Source organism: Protopterus annectens, chromosome 3.part0 (assembly GCF_019279795.1).
Source record: "Protopterus annectens isolate FY-2018-M chromosome 3.part0, PAN1.0, whole genome shotgun sequence".
NCBI lineage: Eukaryota > Metazoa > Chordata > Ceratodontiformes > Protopteridae > Protopterus > Protopterus annectens.
This window is the reverse complement of record NC_056731.1, coordinates 1,964,022,983-1,964,042,080: the sequence shown is the minus strand read 5'-3', so window position 1 is coordinate 1,964,042,080 and position 19,098 is coordinate 1,964,022,983. Positions and strand designations below refer to the sequence as shown.

Below are 19,098 nucleotides of genomic sequence, written 5' to 3'. Positions count from 1 at the left end.
CCCCTGTCAGAGGATTCACAGCACATCATCCAATGCATGTTTCAGTCCATCATGGCGGCACAAGCACATTGTGAACAGTACATCAGATGGATGCTCAGGATCATGGCTGCCACACTGCCTGGCATGTATGACTCCCTCCATGGCATTGGTGATGCCTTGTGTCATTTTAGTGGATAGATGGTGGGCTGAGACATTGCCAGTCCTTAACTGTGCAATGTCTGCGCTTGAATATTTGGTGAGAGTAGGGCATCAGACATGTGAACGTAGGTCAGCAACAACATCAACTGAGAGCCCACATGGCCATGCACAGTCACACTCCCATAGTGGCAGTACCACCAGCACTACCAAAGGGAGGGTGCTGTCCACACCACACCACAACATGACAGGCCATGGGCACGTGGTCCTGGGTGGTCCCGTGAGGGACACAGACCCAGCAGACATTGGTCACCATCAGGAAGTAGTACCACATCTGACCCTGGGCATGGTGGTGCCACTGTCACTCCTGGCAGAACCAGTTCCCATGTTCATGGCTGGAGACAGTGAGCTGTCCATTCTGCCATGTATGGTCCATGGTTTTCCAACATACCCTCGTGTAGGGCTAGCATGTGGCTTGACTGTGTGCATCCACACACTTACACATCACTGTCACATGTAGGTCACCAACAGACATGCACAGCTCCTCTCCATGGCCCAGCTGACCACCACCCCTCCAGACACACACACATGATGTCAACTGTATGGCACAGCCTAGGTCTTTGGCAACCCCACACCCTGTGCATGTGATGATACCTGTGCCCCATCCATGTTATCCATACCATTGATTCAGGAACATACTAATATGTATCTGATGCACAGTGTGAATATAGTACACTTAATGGCAGTTTGTAGTGTAGTAGTGTTATGTGTATGGTGCTGTCTGCTAGCAATTGTCATGTGTACATATCAAAGTATATGCACCTTTCTGCCATGATGCTTTTTTGCTGTTAGTACTGCTAACTGACTGTTGTTTCACAGACCTTATTGTGTTTCTGTTCCAGGGTGTCTGTGTGTCTAAGTCATGATGAGCTGCTGCCATCCCAGAAGCTCAGGATGGCGAAGTGGCAATGCAGAGACATTTTCATCACCAAGTTATGGCTGTATATGTGCATGTTTACCTGGATGTGTATGCGTGGAACACTGTGTGAGGGATAATAGGGGCAGATAGCATAACCTTGCATGTATACCCCTTGACACAGCATGCTACTCTTGATACATGTCACCTGGGAGTTCTGTAGGATCACAGGTTCATAGCTATAGAGGAGGTTACTAGAGTACTGGCCCTGAGTCACTTACAAACCTAGCCATTACTTTATCCCCAACAGACTCATTGATCAGCACCTGTTGCTGCTGGCATTGCTGGACACAGTTTGGACCCCTGGGACAGATGCTTTTTTTTCCCATCCACTCAACCTTGATGCAGTTGATGAGGGTCTGCATGATACTCTGTTTGACATGTTTGGGGAGTGCATTCTTCAGACAGGGCAGCCTGTGGGAGACAAACCTGTCTTTACAGCTGTTTTTTTTCTTGCTATATCATATGTGATTCAGGCCTGTTTTGCTGGTAATGCACACAGAGTTATACTGACATATATGGGGCAGCAGTTGAAGGGCTGAGCACAACATTGCCATCTAGGCATGCCACAGCCCACCTGTGGATAACCTGTATGACACTGAGTGGGCAGTACTGATTCAAGGCTGTCTGCATGGAACAGGTGTTGAAGGCCATGAATAACCTTTGTGGGTGCTAACTTAGCCTTTCCATTTGGTGCAGATGTCTGCATAGGTACATACCACACTGGCCATGCTGATAATGTATTGTTATACTGACTGAAGACTGTACAGAGGTAATGTCCACTTTTTGTCTGGATGCAGTCCCTTTACCTATGTGGCGAACCATGTCCAAGCCTTTTCTGACTACTGACACTACTTGATGGTTGAATGCAACCGTGTTATCAACCTAAGTAGCCAAGTCTGCCAAGGCAGTTTGTGTGTTTATGGCATTGCCATTGATGTGGGAAATAGTAGGGCCATGTCCTCACTATAAGGTGTGATGGTACTGTTTTCTGCATTCAGCTGGAGACCAGGACCTGGGGAGCATTCCATACCCCATTGCAGTGTGTTAACATCAGTTTGTGAGTCAATGATAGACAGCACACTACTTACAGTTGCCACAGTTTTAGGTGGTACCTACATATGTGGGAGGTGGCAGTTAGCATTCATGGCTAGAAACATGTGGGTCACTGGGGCCAGCAGCTACTCACAGGGTGTACACATGTCTACATATTGTGCACACATAGGCAACACAGAGTAGGGTTGCCACCTTATCAAATGTGGAATGTGGGACACGTCTTGTAGTATCATGACACTTTGCAGGATATACCATAACCCACGGCAAGTGCAACAGACAAGTCTTCATTTGGTTTGCCAATATGATAGCTTCCTTGTGTCACATTACCTTAGGTTATGCTGTTTCACATAATATTAAGGTGCTTCTGATGTGAAATAACTGCTTTAGGCAACTAGTAGACAACTTTAGGAAATGTTTGTTGTTTTATACTCTGGGGACCTCTGTATTGTTTGATTCATTGTCACAGGTCACACCTGGTCAAACATGGACTGTAACCTGCAGGGTGGGACTGGTGGTGGCCATACCTTTCACCTGTATAGATTTCTGCAGAATGTCCTGATCTTTGACACATATTTTTGTTCAATTTTGCATAACATTGTGGTTTTCTGGCAAAGTAGTGTGAAATCATTAAAGACTGATGTTACACAAAAATGACAGATATTTTCCTGTCTGACTTCATACCCTTCAGAAAATGCATGCAAATGCACAATCTGTTATGCTATTTACTTTGTAAGTTTGTCAGAGCAATATGTAAAGATTGACCCTAATATCTGGGCTTTGTCCCACTTTTCTGTATGGCTTTTTCCAAATGTCTTTCTCTAAGGAGTCAAGAGGTATGTTTGTGGCCCTAACACAGGCACACTGCTGCAAGGGGATATACATACGTACACACACACACACACACACACACACACACACACACACACACACACACACACACACACACACACACACACACACACTCATGAACTGCCCTTGTTGATAGTAGAACCCCTACCTGGCTAGTTATACATAAGATAGCACAATATACATAGCGCATGAATCACAGAGCTTATACAGTTTTGCAGTGTCTGCTGCTACTATTCAGGTGGATGACATCTGCAGGTGCTGTAAGGATTGCCACTGCAGGGAGGTTAACAGGCCCTTAAAATGGTATAACCTTGTCACACACACACACTGCTGCAGGGGGACATGCATTCCAACACTCATGCAGAGAGAGTTGCCAGTTTTGGGATTACAACACCTACATGCGCTACAGTGCTATTGTGTTTGAAAATGTGCAACTCTGCATTTAAGGTGCATGACGTCTGTAGGCCATGAATAGCTTGGTGATGGTGGAGTTAACAGGGTGGTGATATAAGCATTGCACACACAGGCAAGACAGCCATGCTGCTACAGGGAATATGCATCCACAGACACTCACATAGTTGCCAGTATAGAAATTAAAATCCCTACCTATCTAGTTGTATGTACTATAGTGCTATGTCCTTATTGCATGCACTACACAGCTTATATGCCTGGAGTATACCTCTCAACCTCTTAGAACAATACATGTGGACAAAGCCTTCAAAAATGGGGGAGTACAGGCCCAAAATAGGGACAGTTTTTACATATTGCTCTTACAAGCTTAGATAACTGATAAAGTGACAGGTTTCATATTAGCATTACTTTTGTGAAGGGTATGAAGTCTGACACTCAGATGTCTGTCATTATTTTCTGACTTCAACTCTTAATGATTTGTAAATGATTTGCCAAGAAACCACAATTTTATGAGACACAGTCCAAATATATAAGGCAATCATCTGGGCATTCTGCAAAACTGTATACATTTGAGAGGTATAGGCTGCAGAGTGTCAAATAGTGCATTTAAGGTAGATGACATCAACAAAGCCCTGTAAATTAATGCAATGGTGGGAGTCAGCAGGGTGGAAGAGGCCTCAAAATGGTATAACCAAAACACACACACACACACACACACACACACACACACACACACACACACACACACACACACACACACACACACACACACACACACACACACACAGTTGGCAGTCTTGAGATTAGAGCCCTTACCTGTCTAGTTGTATGTACTAAAGTGCTACGTACCTATTGCGTGTGCCACAGAGCTTTTATGGAAGAATGTCCAATGGTGCAGCTAAGGTGGATGACATCAACAGGCCCTGTAAGGTAGGGCAATGGAGGGTTAACAGGGTGGAACAGGCCTCAAAATGTATTGGCATTGCACACATAGACAGGAAACACACAAAGCCACAAGGGAATATATTTATATACACACTCACACGCAGTTGGTGTTATTAGGAATTGCACCACTACCTATCTGTCTACTATAGCAGTATGTACTTATCGCATGCACCACAGGAATTACACATGTAGAGGGTGTCTGCCAGAGCTGTTGGGTTGGATAACATCAGCAGCTGCTGACAGGGAGACCACTGTTGTGGAGGACAGCAATCACAGGAGCAAGGTATGGGTGGCCATTACACAGACATAGGCCTATTGGGTGTGTTTATTCTGATGTATGTGTAATACACACACACACACACACACACACACACACACACACACACACACACACACACACACACACACACACACAATGACTGATGTGAGATTAAAACCCCTCCCTACCTGCTATTACACAATGGGCCTCACCATAGTATTTGCACATGCCACTGGTTAAAATTGGTGTATGTGTGACTACTGCAGTACATCACTGTATGCCTTTCAGGGCTTTTCTCTCGCTCTCTCTCTCTTTCTCTCTGTCTCACTCTCTCTATCTCCCTCTCTCCCATGTCTCTGTCTGTCTGTAAATGATATATTTGTATGTGTTACCTACATATCTCTATGTATATCACACTCAACAGATCCAGATAAATCTTATATTTACCACATATGGATAGATGGGGGTAAACATGTCTGATGCGGTGGGACTAGACAGTTAAGGTGTACATATCTGTCTGTATGCAGAAGGGATATATGTACATCCCATTCTATAGTCAGATGTGGGTTCAGACATGGGCTGAAAGTAGCTAAGTGTAGGAGCATGCCCAGTATGACCATCAATAGTAAGAGTGGGACTCAAGGCCAGATCTGTCTGTACTCCAGTCCAGGAATTTGTGTGTTACAGCCAACTGGGTGATGAACCTTTGTAAACAGTCCAGCACCTCACTGATAGACTGGCTGAGGGATCTCCTGGATGTGTGTTATCCTTATTAACTGAGTCATATCTAGGGTAGGTAAAAACTGTATTGGACTGAGGAGAGTTTTGCATAATATGTGAGGTACATCTTGCACAGCAGTGTGATGCCCTGGTATGTCAGTGGCAGATCATTAGAGATTAATGTGAGGAACTGCTGACAGACATTTGTCTACTGACTCCATCCACTGCAGGGAAGCCATTCTACTGCACAAAGTGTTCTAGTCTGCACGTTTTACAGTTGTGTGGTCAGTGGTTCCTCCTTCCCCTTATATGTGGCCCTTTGTTTTGCTCTGCTCCAGTCACAGGCTTTGTCCACAGTTGCTGCACTTATGTAGTTGTAGTTATGGTGTGACTGGGATAGAAGTCGTTACATCAGACACAGGGTTATGGACTTCACACCTCTGACTGTACATGTTTAGCAGGTTGGCCAGCATTTTGCCCTATACATCTGCTGTGGTTCTCAGACAGTTTGTGTTGCACTGTTCTTCTAAGGCTACATGTTGGTCATACCTTTCAAACTGTTACAGCCAGACATGTTGACAGGGACATATATCACAGTCGGACACAGGCCCAGACATGGGGACAGTATCTTAATATTGTTCTTCCAAATGTAGACAGTTGGTAGACTGGTTTTGTATTAGTTTACATTTTCTTATGGCTATGAAATCTCCATCTCAACCATCTATCATTGATGTTTTCACATCAACCTGTATTGTTTGACCAACAGTTTGCCAGACAAATGCAATGTTATGACAAACAGAACAGATATATGAGGCATATGTGTGGACATTCTAAGAAACCCTGACATTCATGGGGTATGGATGATGCCCACTGACTTGTTGTGGGTACTGAGACAGTTAACTGGCAACCTTTGTATTCTGGCACTAGACTGACTTGTCACAATCTGCTGTTCTAGTTGGCACCAGCTAGAGTATGCAGAGCTGTGTACTGTCCATATCTTTGGCCACCTGTCCCTCCATTGTCCAGCTTTCCTGCAGTAACAAATATTGACTTCTGGACAGCCTGTAGAACACCTACTGTAGATGTAGCTGGCATGCAAAATTGTAGGCACAGCCAGTCTCGAAACATAGATCCTGTCACCCACAGTAATGTACTTAGCCCAGTGAACCACAACAGCCACCAGTCAATGCTGTCTACTTCCTGACAGTATTAACCACACACATACATAGCACATTGAGCTCTGCATATTGTGTAAATGGAGCATGTTGGCAAGTTGATTGGGACAGCCCTGAGAATGTGCGGTCTGCTGCTATTACCTTGCAAACATATCTGTTACTGCAGTTCTATGGGAAGACGGGCGTGTGGAGGTAGGGGACCATACCTCTCAACTGTACAGATTTTCACAGAATGTCCAGATGTTTGACTCACATTTTGGGTCCATTTCTCATAACATTGTGGTTGTCTGGAAAATTACCGGCAAATCACTAAAGACTGAAGTTAGAAAATAATGACAGACATTTGAGTTCCAGATGTCTTACCCTTCAGGGAATTCATGCTACTGAAAAAACTGTTAATCTATCAACTTTCTACATTTGTAAGAGCAATATTTAACAATTCTCCCTGTTTTTGGTTTTTGGGCCACATTTCTTTATGGCTTTGTACACATTTCTTGCTCTAAGAGGTTGAGAGTTATGTATGGGACTCCAACATTGACATCCATGCATCTGTGCTTTGACCCCGCTGTTTGTAAGTCCCTCACATAGTGCAGTGGGTTTTGGTGGCTTGGGGTCTACTGCATATTCTGGGGAAGTCAGTATTTGGCAGAGTTCCTGTTGTTCCACATAGCTGTCCATTGTCTGCTGCTATTCTGGTAGCCCACTCCATTCCCTTGCATACATGAAGCAATACCATACATATGCTACCACAGTCTACTACTCCATTCATTTGTTGTTCAGAAGACTGACTTACCTTGTGCCTGCAGCAGTTGAGAGGACAGTGCTTCAGGACTGACTCTGTCAGATGCCCACAATACACAGCCTATACATGGTAAGGTATAGTTTGTGTGATGTGGCTGGCATTCAATTTACTGTGTGTATATAGGTCAGAGTGAGGTGTCAGTCCTTGGGTCCCTAGGGTGTCAGTGTATGCACTATGTGTTGCCTCTTTGCCAAGGTCAGGGAGTACTGGGCATGCCTACATCTGCCTACAGGGGCAGGTTAGGGGGTTCCTCCTGTGTTTGTGGGGACCTTGGCAATGGTGGGGGGGATGTGTGACCCTTCCCTGTGATGTTCCTGCCACAGCTGTTTCCACTGGTTCATATTGTGTAGCATGGCAGATACTATGAACATGTGTGCACATGTGGCTGGACAGTACTGCAGGGCTCCACTAGATATGTCAAGGCAGAGGAACCATGACTTGAGCAGCCCAAACACACACTCTATACAATGTTCCTAGTTTGTTTATGTGCCTCATTACGGCATTCTTCAGTTGGTGCGTGTGCATTTCTGATGGGTGTCATCATCCACGGTTCCAGTGAGTAACCAGCATCCCCCACTAGAAGGCTGTACAGGACGTCCCCCCTTGGCAAATGCCTGGTACAGCTGTGATGCATGCCAGATTTGGGAGTCATGATAACTGCCAGGGCTGCCAGCAGACACACACTGATGATGATGTCCCAGGCATTGCACATGACCTGGCAGTTGATGGAGTGATACCCCTCGTTGTTGATGTAGACACTAATCCTTCTCACCTGGTGGTGCTTTGATGTACACATGACTGCAGTCTATGGCACCCAGTACATCTGGGTAGTGTGCTATATGATGGAAGAGATGCATATTGGTGTTCCTCTCCTCAGGGGTGTTGGGGAAATAAATGTGCTCACTGGCATGTGTTAGCATGACATCCAGGAACTGGTGGAGTACCCTGGATGCAGATGCCTGTGAAGCCCTCATGATGTCCCTAGTAGGTCATTGGAAAGTACCTGTGGCTAGTATTCTTAAGGCTACACATATCTTTGTTTACAATGGGATGGGTTCCCCTCTGTTGGCTCTGGGTCTGAGGTGAGGGTGGCAAAGCTCAGTGAGTTGGTGTAGTATGTCCCTATCCACCCTGTAGCACTTTACTTTTCCAGCTCATGTAGCCCCTGAAAGGTTACCTTGGTCCTGAACACTCTTCTCCTCCTCAGTCTTGACCTATTGTCAGCATCATCAGCATCACTGACCTCAGCCTGCAGTGCATACAGATGTAGCAAAGCAGCATCAGCCCCTATGATTTTGTCAGTTAAAATTCCCAAGTGCGTACTCCAAATGGTGCAGAGTATGTGGGATCCCTCCCCGTGTATACGGGTGTGCTTAGCTTTTCTTTAATGACCTAAAACATGTGCAGCAGAGCTAAGTATAGCTCAGCAATTCAGACAGACACACCTGCTTAGCTCTGTTTAGCTGAGCTCAAACAGGCACTGCTAAGCTCCAATCTGCTTACATATGCCGTGACACCACTTTTCATGGTACCTATCTGTTCTGCCTACACCAGCACACTTCTAGTCCTACCACAGTTAGTGCCTACAGACATGGTGGTCCTTTTTGTGATTCAGTAACCCTGGCTCATTTACATACTCCTAATTGCATATACCCTGGATACAGCACTACACCAGGGCTTATCTCCTTAACTACCACTATTACCTTCCATTGTATGACTCTGCATGGGGCCACTATAATGCAATAAGACTATATACCTTTATATTTTATATTTTACACATTTTATTATTTTGTTTATTAATAACATGTTTGCGCACCACTGAGTGCCACTTAAAAGTGGCATATGTATTAAAAAAAATAAGATTAATTTTTAATATATTGCATTCATTTTTTGTGTCACTGGCCCTAGATTTGGCTATTTGCAAGGCTACTGTCATATATACAACCCTTTATTTGGGCTGTTACAGCCATTGTTTAAATTTTATAGTCTGGTACACGGTTTCTAACTATGTAGATTTTTTCTGTAGACATGGCACCTACATGAATGCCTTTCTGCTTCCTGGATCACAAAATCATGTCATTTGCATGGTTTTCACCAGCAGATGAAATGATTTGCATTCCGCGGACACCTCTGTGTTTGCACAGTGTCCGCACCTCATGCACGCCCCCAGACCTGTTTCCTGGATCGCTTTGTGGCCATATTCCATGTTCAGGCTGCAACACTATTCCTACAGGGAGAATTGCTCCGTGTTGGGTTTATTGAATTACCCCCATTATTTATGTTCCCAAAGAAATTACTGCAACCTCAATTCAAGTTTTACCACCATTAATGTGCAGTGATAATGGGGTTATAAAGGTTAATTTGTTGCTAGATAATTCTGCCAAACTGAAATCTAAGCCAATGCATAAAAGGTTAATTACAGAATATATGGAAGCAAAACTGTCATTTGTGTTCTGACTGGAGTGCTTCTCAAACAAACTGATAAGTATATGTTTTGTCACTTTTTGCTTGACTGAATTATATATATTTGCTGGCGTATAATTATATATATATTTTTTTCTGTTCTCTGATTTGTTCAGAAACTGGTTACCTTCCTATTCCCGTGATGTTCTTAAATTTGGTATAACTTGGTCTAATAGTTTTTGTGTTATCTAATTGTTTCAAGGCTTGCTGATTTAAAAATAGTTCATTGTTAGTAAATTCCTGCATACCATTAAGAATCTGCTTGTGTTCTGACTGGAGTGCTTCTCAAACAAATTGATAAATATATTTTTGGCACTTTTTGCTTGACTGAATTATATATATTTGCTGGCATATAATTATATATATATATATTCTGTTCTCTGATGTGTTCTGAAACTGTTTTTTCCCTCCCAGCCACCCCATTCCTGTGGTTGTTGGTGGCTTTGCAGTTGCCCACCCCTACTGTAAATTTGATCTGGGACACCCCTCCCAGTCTAATGTTCCTTCTGCCTAATACAGAGAGAACATTTGAGACGGCCAACCCACTTAGGTTCGTAACCTTGAATTATCTTCTGCTCCTCCTTTCTCCCTTTGCACTTTACTGAAAAAAAATCTCCTTGTGTTCTGACTGGGTGTGCTTCTCAGCTGATAAGTATATATTTTTTGCACTTTTTAACTGTCCAGAGTTGACTAAAACAATTGAATTCAGTTCAGAATACATTTTGAATAAATTGCATTTATTTAAACTATATTTGCTTTAATGCTGCTACACACGCAAGTATACTAGCTTGCACTGCACTTTCAATTTCTTTTAGTGCTGTTTTACCTGCTTTCTGAAAACAAATTCTAAGTTTGCTGTATCCAGGACTGTTGGTAAGTTTTTGAGATCCCCAAGCCTTTATGTGTTGGAGGGAAGCCTTCTAGCTTATCAGTGGGAGTGGTAAGCACTAGTTAGCCTATCTACCACAAGAGGAGTCGTTTCTGGCCCTGAAACTGTAGCTTTTGGCTGTTTGGGCAGTTTTTTCCATCTCTTTCAAATTTCTGGTTTGAAAGCCAGCATTTGTGTTTGTTTCCCACCTTTCCTGTAACTAGTCTAGTCCAGATACAGATTTGTTGTATCAAGGACTGTTTGTAAGCTTCTGAGCAGTGCCAAAATCTGCTCTTCAATTTTTCCCTTAGAGCTGCTAGTTCTCCCCTCTTCTACACTTTTACTAGCTTATTAGTTTAGCACTTTACCAGACTTCTTGTAGCAATTATTGTAGCACACAGAAGTGATACCCGCACTAAATGTTCTTCAAGGAAACAGCTGCAGTACTTATTATTATTAATTCCCACCCTCCAGGCATGTCTAAAGGTCAATTCCCTGTACTTTCTCCTATTAACCTGGTGAACGTGGGCATCCTGAGGCAATGCAGCAACTGCCTCATGTACACTGACAATCCTCTCCTCCTACCTCCCAACACTCAGACTTGCAAGAGATGCACTTGTATATCCAAATTGGAAGCCACGCACTCTCCGGCCAAGACCGGTGTAGCGGAGAAGGTCAACACTTGCACCACATCACATGGAACACCTAGCCCTCCAGAACACACACCAGCACTGCCTTCACATAAAAACACAAACCACACACCCACCTTCATGGAGGCTCTCAAAAAAATCTACCCAAACAGCAGAGACTTCCAAGGTAGAAATGTACTCGACACCACAACACAACACTAATCATGAGACACATAACTCTCCTAAACAGTGTGCCACTCAACCAAAGCCCCGAAGACAAAATAGCATGCTCAACATACTAGTCATAGGTGACTCGATAGTGAGGCACACTGATGTCCTACTCACTAGGATGAATAAAGAGAAAGTAATAAGTCAGCTGCCTGTTAGGCACCAGGATCTGCCACATAATGCATGCACTCAGGTCCCTCAACAACAGATACAAATATGACTCGGTCATTGTACAAGTGGGTGTGAATGACCTGAGCTGTATCTCCCTGGACTACATGCAAAGAGACATGGAGGAGCTCTCAAATTATATAGACCAGGCAGCTATGACCCTAGCCCTGAGCAACATCCTACCATCACCCAGAATAATACCACAGTACAAGCAGAACATGATTGATTTCAACAATTGGCTACATTTCTTGTGTCATTCTAGGGGGATCCAGTATCTGTGTGCCTGGGGTGACATGATTGACAGACCTTGATGGTTTGCCAGAGATGGCCTACATCTATCACCCCTGGGCTTCTGAATACTGGCCAAGGCTCTTGCCACCCCTGCAGTGCCTTTTTTAGGCAGTGTTCCAAAGACCAAATTACCACTGTAACAGCTACAAACAAATGTAATATGAGGGTCATGCTGCTCAATGCTAGAAGTCTAAATCTCAAAATGCACTTGCTCGAAGCACTTCTTAAAATGGAGAACATTGACATTTGTGCTGTAATAGAGACCTGGTTCAAGGCAGCAGAAAACACCCCTGCACTACCAGGCTATAACTTATTCCACACCTTTCAGCCCCAGAACTTGGACTGAAGCTCCAAAGGTGATGGTGTTTCCATATTCATAAAGGGTGCACACACCTGTAGACTGGTAGCCCAACATAATGCATCACTGATAGTTCAGGTGCAGCTAATATTGGGTAAGACACAGATTCATGTCGTATCCTGCTATAGGTCCCCAACCATGTCTCAAGACTCACACTCCATGTTCCTAAGCACCCTGGAGAATATTAGGGTCCAACCTAACACTCTCATATTGGGCAACTTCAACCCCTCCTTTAACTGGGAAAACTACTCATGTACCAATACACTTGCCCAATGTTTCCTGGAATTCATTAATTCCAATGCCCTGAACCAGCTCATTCTTACCCCCACTAGAGGTAGCAAAATCCTTGACCTGGTCATTACGAACATGGGTGACCATTGCTGTACACCAATAGTCAACTCCTCCCTGGTTAGATCTGACCACAAACTAATCACCTTGGAAATCCTCATCCCTCCCACCCCTCCCTGCAAAGGAAATCACCATGAAAAACTTCTCCAAAGCTAACTCTGGGCTCCTAAAAACAGACATGGCTAACTTCACAGCACCCATGCAAATGGAGAAAAGTTGCATGACTGCCGAGTCATACACCAATGCACTGTATGAACACATACACAAATGCATCGATCTTGCCATACCCAATAGAACCAAGATGCTCTCCTCCAAAGAAAGGAAGCCAATTTGGTGGTCCCCTGCCATAAACAAACTCTACAACAGAAGGTGGAAACTGATGCAGAATAAAGTAATGTCCCAAGACTGGAAAAACTCCCTTATCAGCCTCAACAAAAATTGAGATCCCTCATCAAATCCTCTAAAGCTAGCTATGAAAACAGAATTGCAGCAGATAGTAAAGACAACCACAAGGCCTTCTATAGTTATATAAAGAATCTCCACGTCAATTCCCAGATTTGCTCTGAGCTACTGCACAATGGTACCTCCTATACCGAGCCAACAGATATTGCCAATATACTGGCCGACAGATTCAGTGCCAACTTTACCCCTCTCTCCCCTCCTAAAGGACCAATCACAATACCAGTAGATTGCCAGGTACCCAGTATTACAGCTGCACAAGTTAAAACAGCACTGTCTAAGGCCAAGAATACAGCTTCTATGGGACCTGATAATATTTCTGGCTGCGTTCTACATTAACTACAGAGTGAACTGGCACCTCACCTGTGTGCCCTGTTCAATCACAGCCTCACCTCAGGCTTTTTCCCTACCAAATGGTGCACTGCTACAGTCATCCCTCTCCACAAAGGATGAGTGACTACAGACCCTTGGAACTATCGCCCCATTAGCCTGATGATTTTGATATGCAAAGCTATGGAACGCATCATCATGGACCTAATAAACAAGGATATAGGGAATCTCCAAACTCTGGATCCTACACAGTTTGGTTTTGTGAAGGGTAGATTATGCCTGCTTGGTTGACTTCTTTGAGTCAGTCACCAGAGCTGCGGATGAAGGCAAGGTGGTTCGTACAGCCTACCTTGATCTGGCCAAGGCCTTTGATACCATTCCACACTCAGGAATCATAGGAAAAACTCACTAAGCTAGGCATCAACCCTTATATCACTAGGTGGGTTGCAAATTGGCTCACAGATAGAACCCACAGTTGGACTGCAAACCAGATATGAGTGGAGTCCCACAGGGTTCGGTCCTGGGTCCTCTTCTGTTTGGTATCTACTTCTCTGAAGTCCAGGTCAACATGAAGGGACTCTGGCTGACAAACTAATCAGACAATTGCAAATTGGGAGGTATTATTAACTCCCCAAGTGATGTTGCCTTCCTACAGAAATGCCTCACTGAGACCAACGACTGGTGTCAGTACCATGGCCTTAAGCTCAATGCCAAAAAATGTGCCATCATCCCCCTTGGGAAAAAACCCAGTTCCCTTGAATTACCACATTGATGGTGGTCCACTGAACACAGAAGGTGTTATAAGAGATCTGGGAACACAGGTTGACAGCATCCTCTCTTTTGACCACCACATTGCCACTGTGGTCAGAAAGTCCTTCTATGTGGCACATCTTATTACTAAGGGTTTTTCATCCAGAAAGAAAGAGGACATTGCCTCCCTCTTCTCTTCCCTCATTAGGCCAGTCATCAAGTACAATGCCTCATTTGGCATATAATTGCAACAACTGGAGAGGCCACAAAAAGTACCTCACAAAGAGTATCTTAGGCCTTAAACACTTGTCCTATATGTAATAAGCGTACCCAAAACTCAAAAACCAATAAACATACTGCAGAAATGAATTCTTCGGATTAACGCTGTCAAACTGCTGAAGATGAATTCCAAATTCTAACTGCTAGCAAATTCAGCTACTCCCAATACGAAGATGCAAAAAAACGGAGCCAAGATAAATCCAAAACGAAGAAATTTATTAGCAAAATCCACAACACAAGCGCTTTCGCCTGGTCTTACCAGGCTTTTTCAAGTGTAAAAATAATGAATACTTGAACTCCATATAAAGTGCTTGAGTAATGCCCATGGGTTAATTAATTAATGACATTAAATAATTCAATTAGCCTGGCATTTAAAAATTGATTAAAAATACTTTTAAAATAAGTTTAACTAACCATCATTACAATTCTTTAAAAACTAATTATAAAAAATGACAAAATACATTAAATATAAGAGGTTGACTGCAGATGAATACAAATGTCTAAAAATCCAACATTAGTTTAAAATTTCAAAATACATTTGGACAAAATCAGTGTTGAAGTGATGTCAGAAATGAACAACAAAGTGTGCAACTTCTTTATATTATTTATGTTAGAATTGGGCTCAATACTAGGTTCTGTTGATATATGACCCTGTCAAAACTGCTTTAAAGAAAAAAAATTTTATTACAAATAAAAAACAAACCAGAACCGCCTAGTCCCAAACCAAACACAGGTACTAATGTAATAGAGATATGAAAGGGAAAGAGAAGTACAAAACAACAAGATTTGGTCACCATAGCAAGTTTACTTGTCCTATATGGACAGACTCAAAAAACTCCAACTATTCTCTGTCTCTTATCACCTACTTAGAGGCGATCTCTGCTTGACTTACAAAGTGATGTCTGACCCACCTCTGTTAGAAATGCTACATCTAAAGAAATCCCAATCCCTCTGCACCACATGCTCCAGAGACCTCAACCTCATTACCACAATCAACAAAACATGCTGAAGGGACAGGTTCATAACCCAATGACTGCCCATGCTCTGGAATAGACTTCCCATACATGTCAAGCAGAGCAGCTCACCGGCCCTCTTCAAGAGAAATCTTGATGAGTGGATGGGAAATAGAAAATTCACTCCAGGGATAACTCCACTGGCTCTACTCGACAAAGGTACTAGGAACTAAGGTCGGGTGGCACAATGCCAGGGTAATCCTATGGGCTAGTCTTGTAAAGGCTGCAGGGCCATTAGCCTAGTACACACCTATGAACCTATGAACCTATTATGTAAAACTAACTGGAGAGAAGTGTTCAGTGGAAAAACTACAGATGAAATGTGGAAAGTTTTGAAAGATAAATTGTTTGAGTGCAAAACAAAAAACATGCTTAACATCAGGATCTAGGCATACAACATCAGGGGGCTATATCTCCATAAGAACAAGTTGTCTGATTAAGGTGATAGACAGAAAATATAAGAAATGGAATAAAGGTTGAACTACAACTTTGAAAATTGAAATAAACAAGCTGGACAAACAGAATAAGCATAGTGTGAGACAAGATCAAGAAACATTTGAAGAAAAATTATATAAAAATATTGAGCATAATAGGAAACCTCTTTATAGATACATAAGATTTGGAAGGGGTAAAGACACACATTGATAAACTGCATGCAGATTCTATAATTTATTCTCAGACACAACAGATTATAGATATATTTACAAAATATTATGCAAAACAGTTTGGCTGCACTAAAGGGGTGATAAGTTGCCCTACTGACATCCAGGTAACCCCAGATACTGGAATCAAATTAGATTAAATTGAAAAAGAACTGCACAGACTGGATCCAAACAAGCATGGGAAGGAGATGGCATTAGCAATAATGATCTGAGAACACTTCAGCAAGAACTTACAGCACCGTTATATCTATTATTCACTAGGTCATATAAATATGGGGAGATTCCTCAAGATTGGAGACATGCACTTATTAAACCTGTCTTTAAAGGAAAGGGGAGTAGGAGAAATCCAGTCATACAGACCCTTAAGTCTACTTTCATGTTGTGGAAAAATAATGGAGAAGGTAATATTGGATAAGTTACCGTCGGAACTGGATAGGTTGGGACTTGAAACCATATATCAGCATGCATATGTTGAAAACAGATCTAGTACCACTTTTTAACATGATGTTCTATAACAATATAATAACAGCTATGAATGAAAAATTGTGCTGTGATGTAATTTATATAGATTAAATTTCAACATTTGACAGAGTCATACACAAAACACTGATCAATAAATTAATACAGCTGGGTGTTGATGTACTCGTGATAAGATGGATAGCTGCATGGCTTACAAATAGAACATGGCAAGTATCATACAGCAGTTGGACATGTGAAATCCTTGGTTACAGTCATGGTGTCCCACAGGGCTCTGTCCTAGGACCTTACTTGTTTAGATTGTATCTTTCAGACCTAACTTTTTCATCTGAGGTGTTCTACAGTCTATATGCAGATGACCTGAAATTGGTAAACTGATTACATGTGTTACAGAAAAGGCATGTCTGCAAAATAACTTGACTAAATTGACCATTTGGTCACAGGAGAATATTATGCTGATCAATACATTAAAAACTAAGCATATGAGATTTGGGAAACATAAATAATTAAAAGGTGAATATTTAATACAGCAGACAGTGATTGAAACGGTAGACTCGTTTAAGGACCTCGGTATATGTGTAGATTCAACTATGAGTTTTTCTCATCATATAAACCAATTGGTTAATGATAGTTATAGAACTATAGGTTGCACAAAAAGATTTATAAAGTCTAGGAAATCAAAAATAATGAAGTCATTGTTTGTTAGTTACATTAGACCCAAACGTGTGTATGTAATAAGAATATGGAAACCCTATAAGAAATCAAGTATGAGTAAACTGGAAAGACTACAGCTGAAATATATCAAGGGCATCCATGGTTGTGAACATTTAAGTTATTATGAAAGACTAAAATATCTGAACTTGCACAGTGTCTCTTACAGATATTTAAGAGGAGGTCTTATTCAGGTATATAGGGCATTTAGAGACCACTACCTCAGGGAATGTTTGGGGTTATCAAAATATACTGGAGAATCATCAAACAACCTTTGATAGAAGATTCTATAGAAATGAGAAGTGTACTAATAGGTTCTCTGACAGAGTAGCTGATACATGGGACAGTCTACCAAATTACATTAAAGCAAGTACTAGTTTAGAAATGTTTAAGAACAGCCTGGACACTTATTATGGGAACAAGTCTTTTGGTATATTGGCAAGCCAGAAGGGCATTAATGCCCATGCTTAAAATATTTGTATGTATGTATTTTATGAAAGATTAGGGTGTGGAAACAAATATAGGCCTATAGCTGTACTTACTTTCTTTTGACATGAAAATACTTTGATTGTACGTTTCAAAATAACAGTCTGATGTGAGTGGATCAAGCCTTTGCTGGTTCTTGTTTTCGCATGCTAAGGTTTCATTATGGTATGTAGTTACATTTTTGCTTTCTTCTGTTCGATGTCCAAGTTGCCACAATAATTGTAAATCTGAAATGAGAGTGCAAAAAAAGGAGGTTAGAAAGCAACAAATAAAAACATTCTCTTTATCAGGATAGGAATAGTTTGCCATGAGAATAAGCACACTTTATTTGTTGGAATAAATCTTAGTTATTTTGCTTTCTTACCAGTTTACCACTAATGGCATGTGAAATAAGTGGATGCTCCCTAGTATTAAACAAAAACTGCTTAGGATAATTGCATCAGACCATGCTGCACTAAGGAAGAAAAATTATGATAAACATTTACGCCTACAGGTTTAAGGTGAGATTTCATGCGAAACTGAAATTGTCTTGCTGTGCGACATTACTTGGGAGGAATTTACCCAGAATTTTACTGACTGACTGATATTTAAAATGGTCTCAGTGGAATCCATACATTAAAAGAGAGTAAACAAAACTAAAGAAATTGCATTGTTTATGCAAAATGACCTGAGATTCACAAAAGATTTTATCTGTCACCGCCTGCATATTGTGACTCTGAACAAAGTCAATTATTATTTATGTAAATCTGCATTTGTGCTTAGTGGGTTTACCTAGCTAACAAATAAATAATAATGAAAAATACCAGTCCTAGCAGTAATTAGCTTTCAGGTGGGGCATTTCCGAGTCACCATCAACATTTTTGAAAACTGTAGATGCCAGTCTGACTGAAGTGTGATTCATAAAAAGAGCTTCCCATTTACTGGCTGTGCAGAATGAGCAGGATGTGGGAATAAATGCTGCACAGCATAGCAGCCCTGAGTACCATTCATTTCACTGGAATTCATAGTACCACTGCAAGTGAGACTGATACTTGTGTGTCTGGGGGGGGGGGGGGGGTGAGGGTGCAGGATATTTGGTTTGATATGAACACATACCCTGTGGGTCCGTACACTACATAATTTTCTATGACTGAAAATGGTAGCATGTGTTACAATACCAAGAAAGTGCCAAGATATATAAGATAAATGTACACACACAAACACACACTATATATAACTATATATATATATATATATATATATATATATAT

The 19,098-nt window shown here is 42.0% G+C and overlaps 1 protein-coding gene across 1 annotated transcript in view; it reads right to left on the bottom strand.

Moving 5' to 3' along the window:
- LOC122797221 (C-type lectin domain family 4 member E-like) overlaps positions 1–19,098 on the bottom strand; it is a 589,212-nt gene that overhangs the window by 369,387 nt on the left and 200,727 nt on the right. The window contains exon 3 of the mRNA XM_044066058.1: positions 17,905–18,075. Coding sequence (XP_043921993.1) covers positions 17,905–18,075 — 171 coding nt within the window. The remainder of the gene's footprint in view (positions 1–17,904; positions 18,076–19,098) is intronic.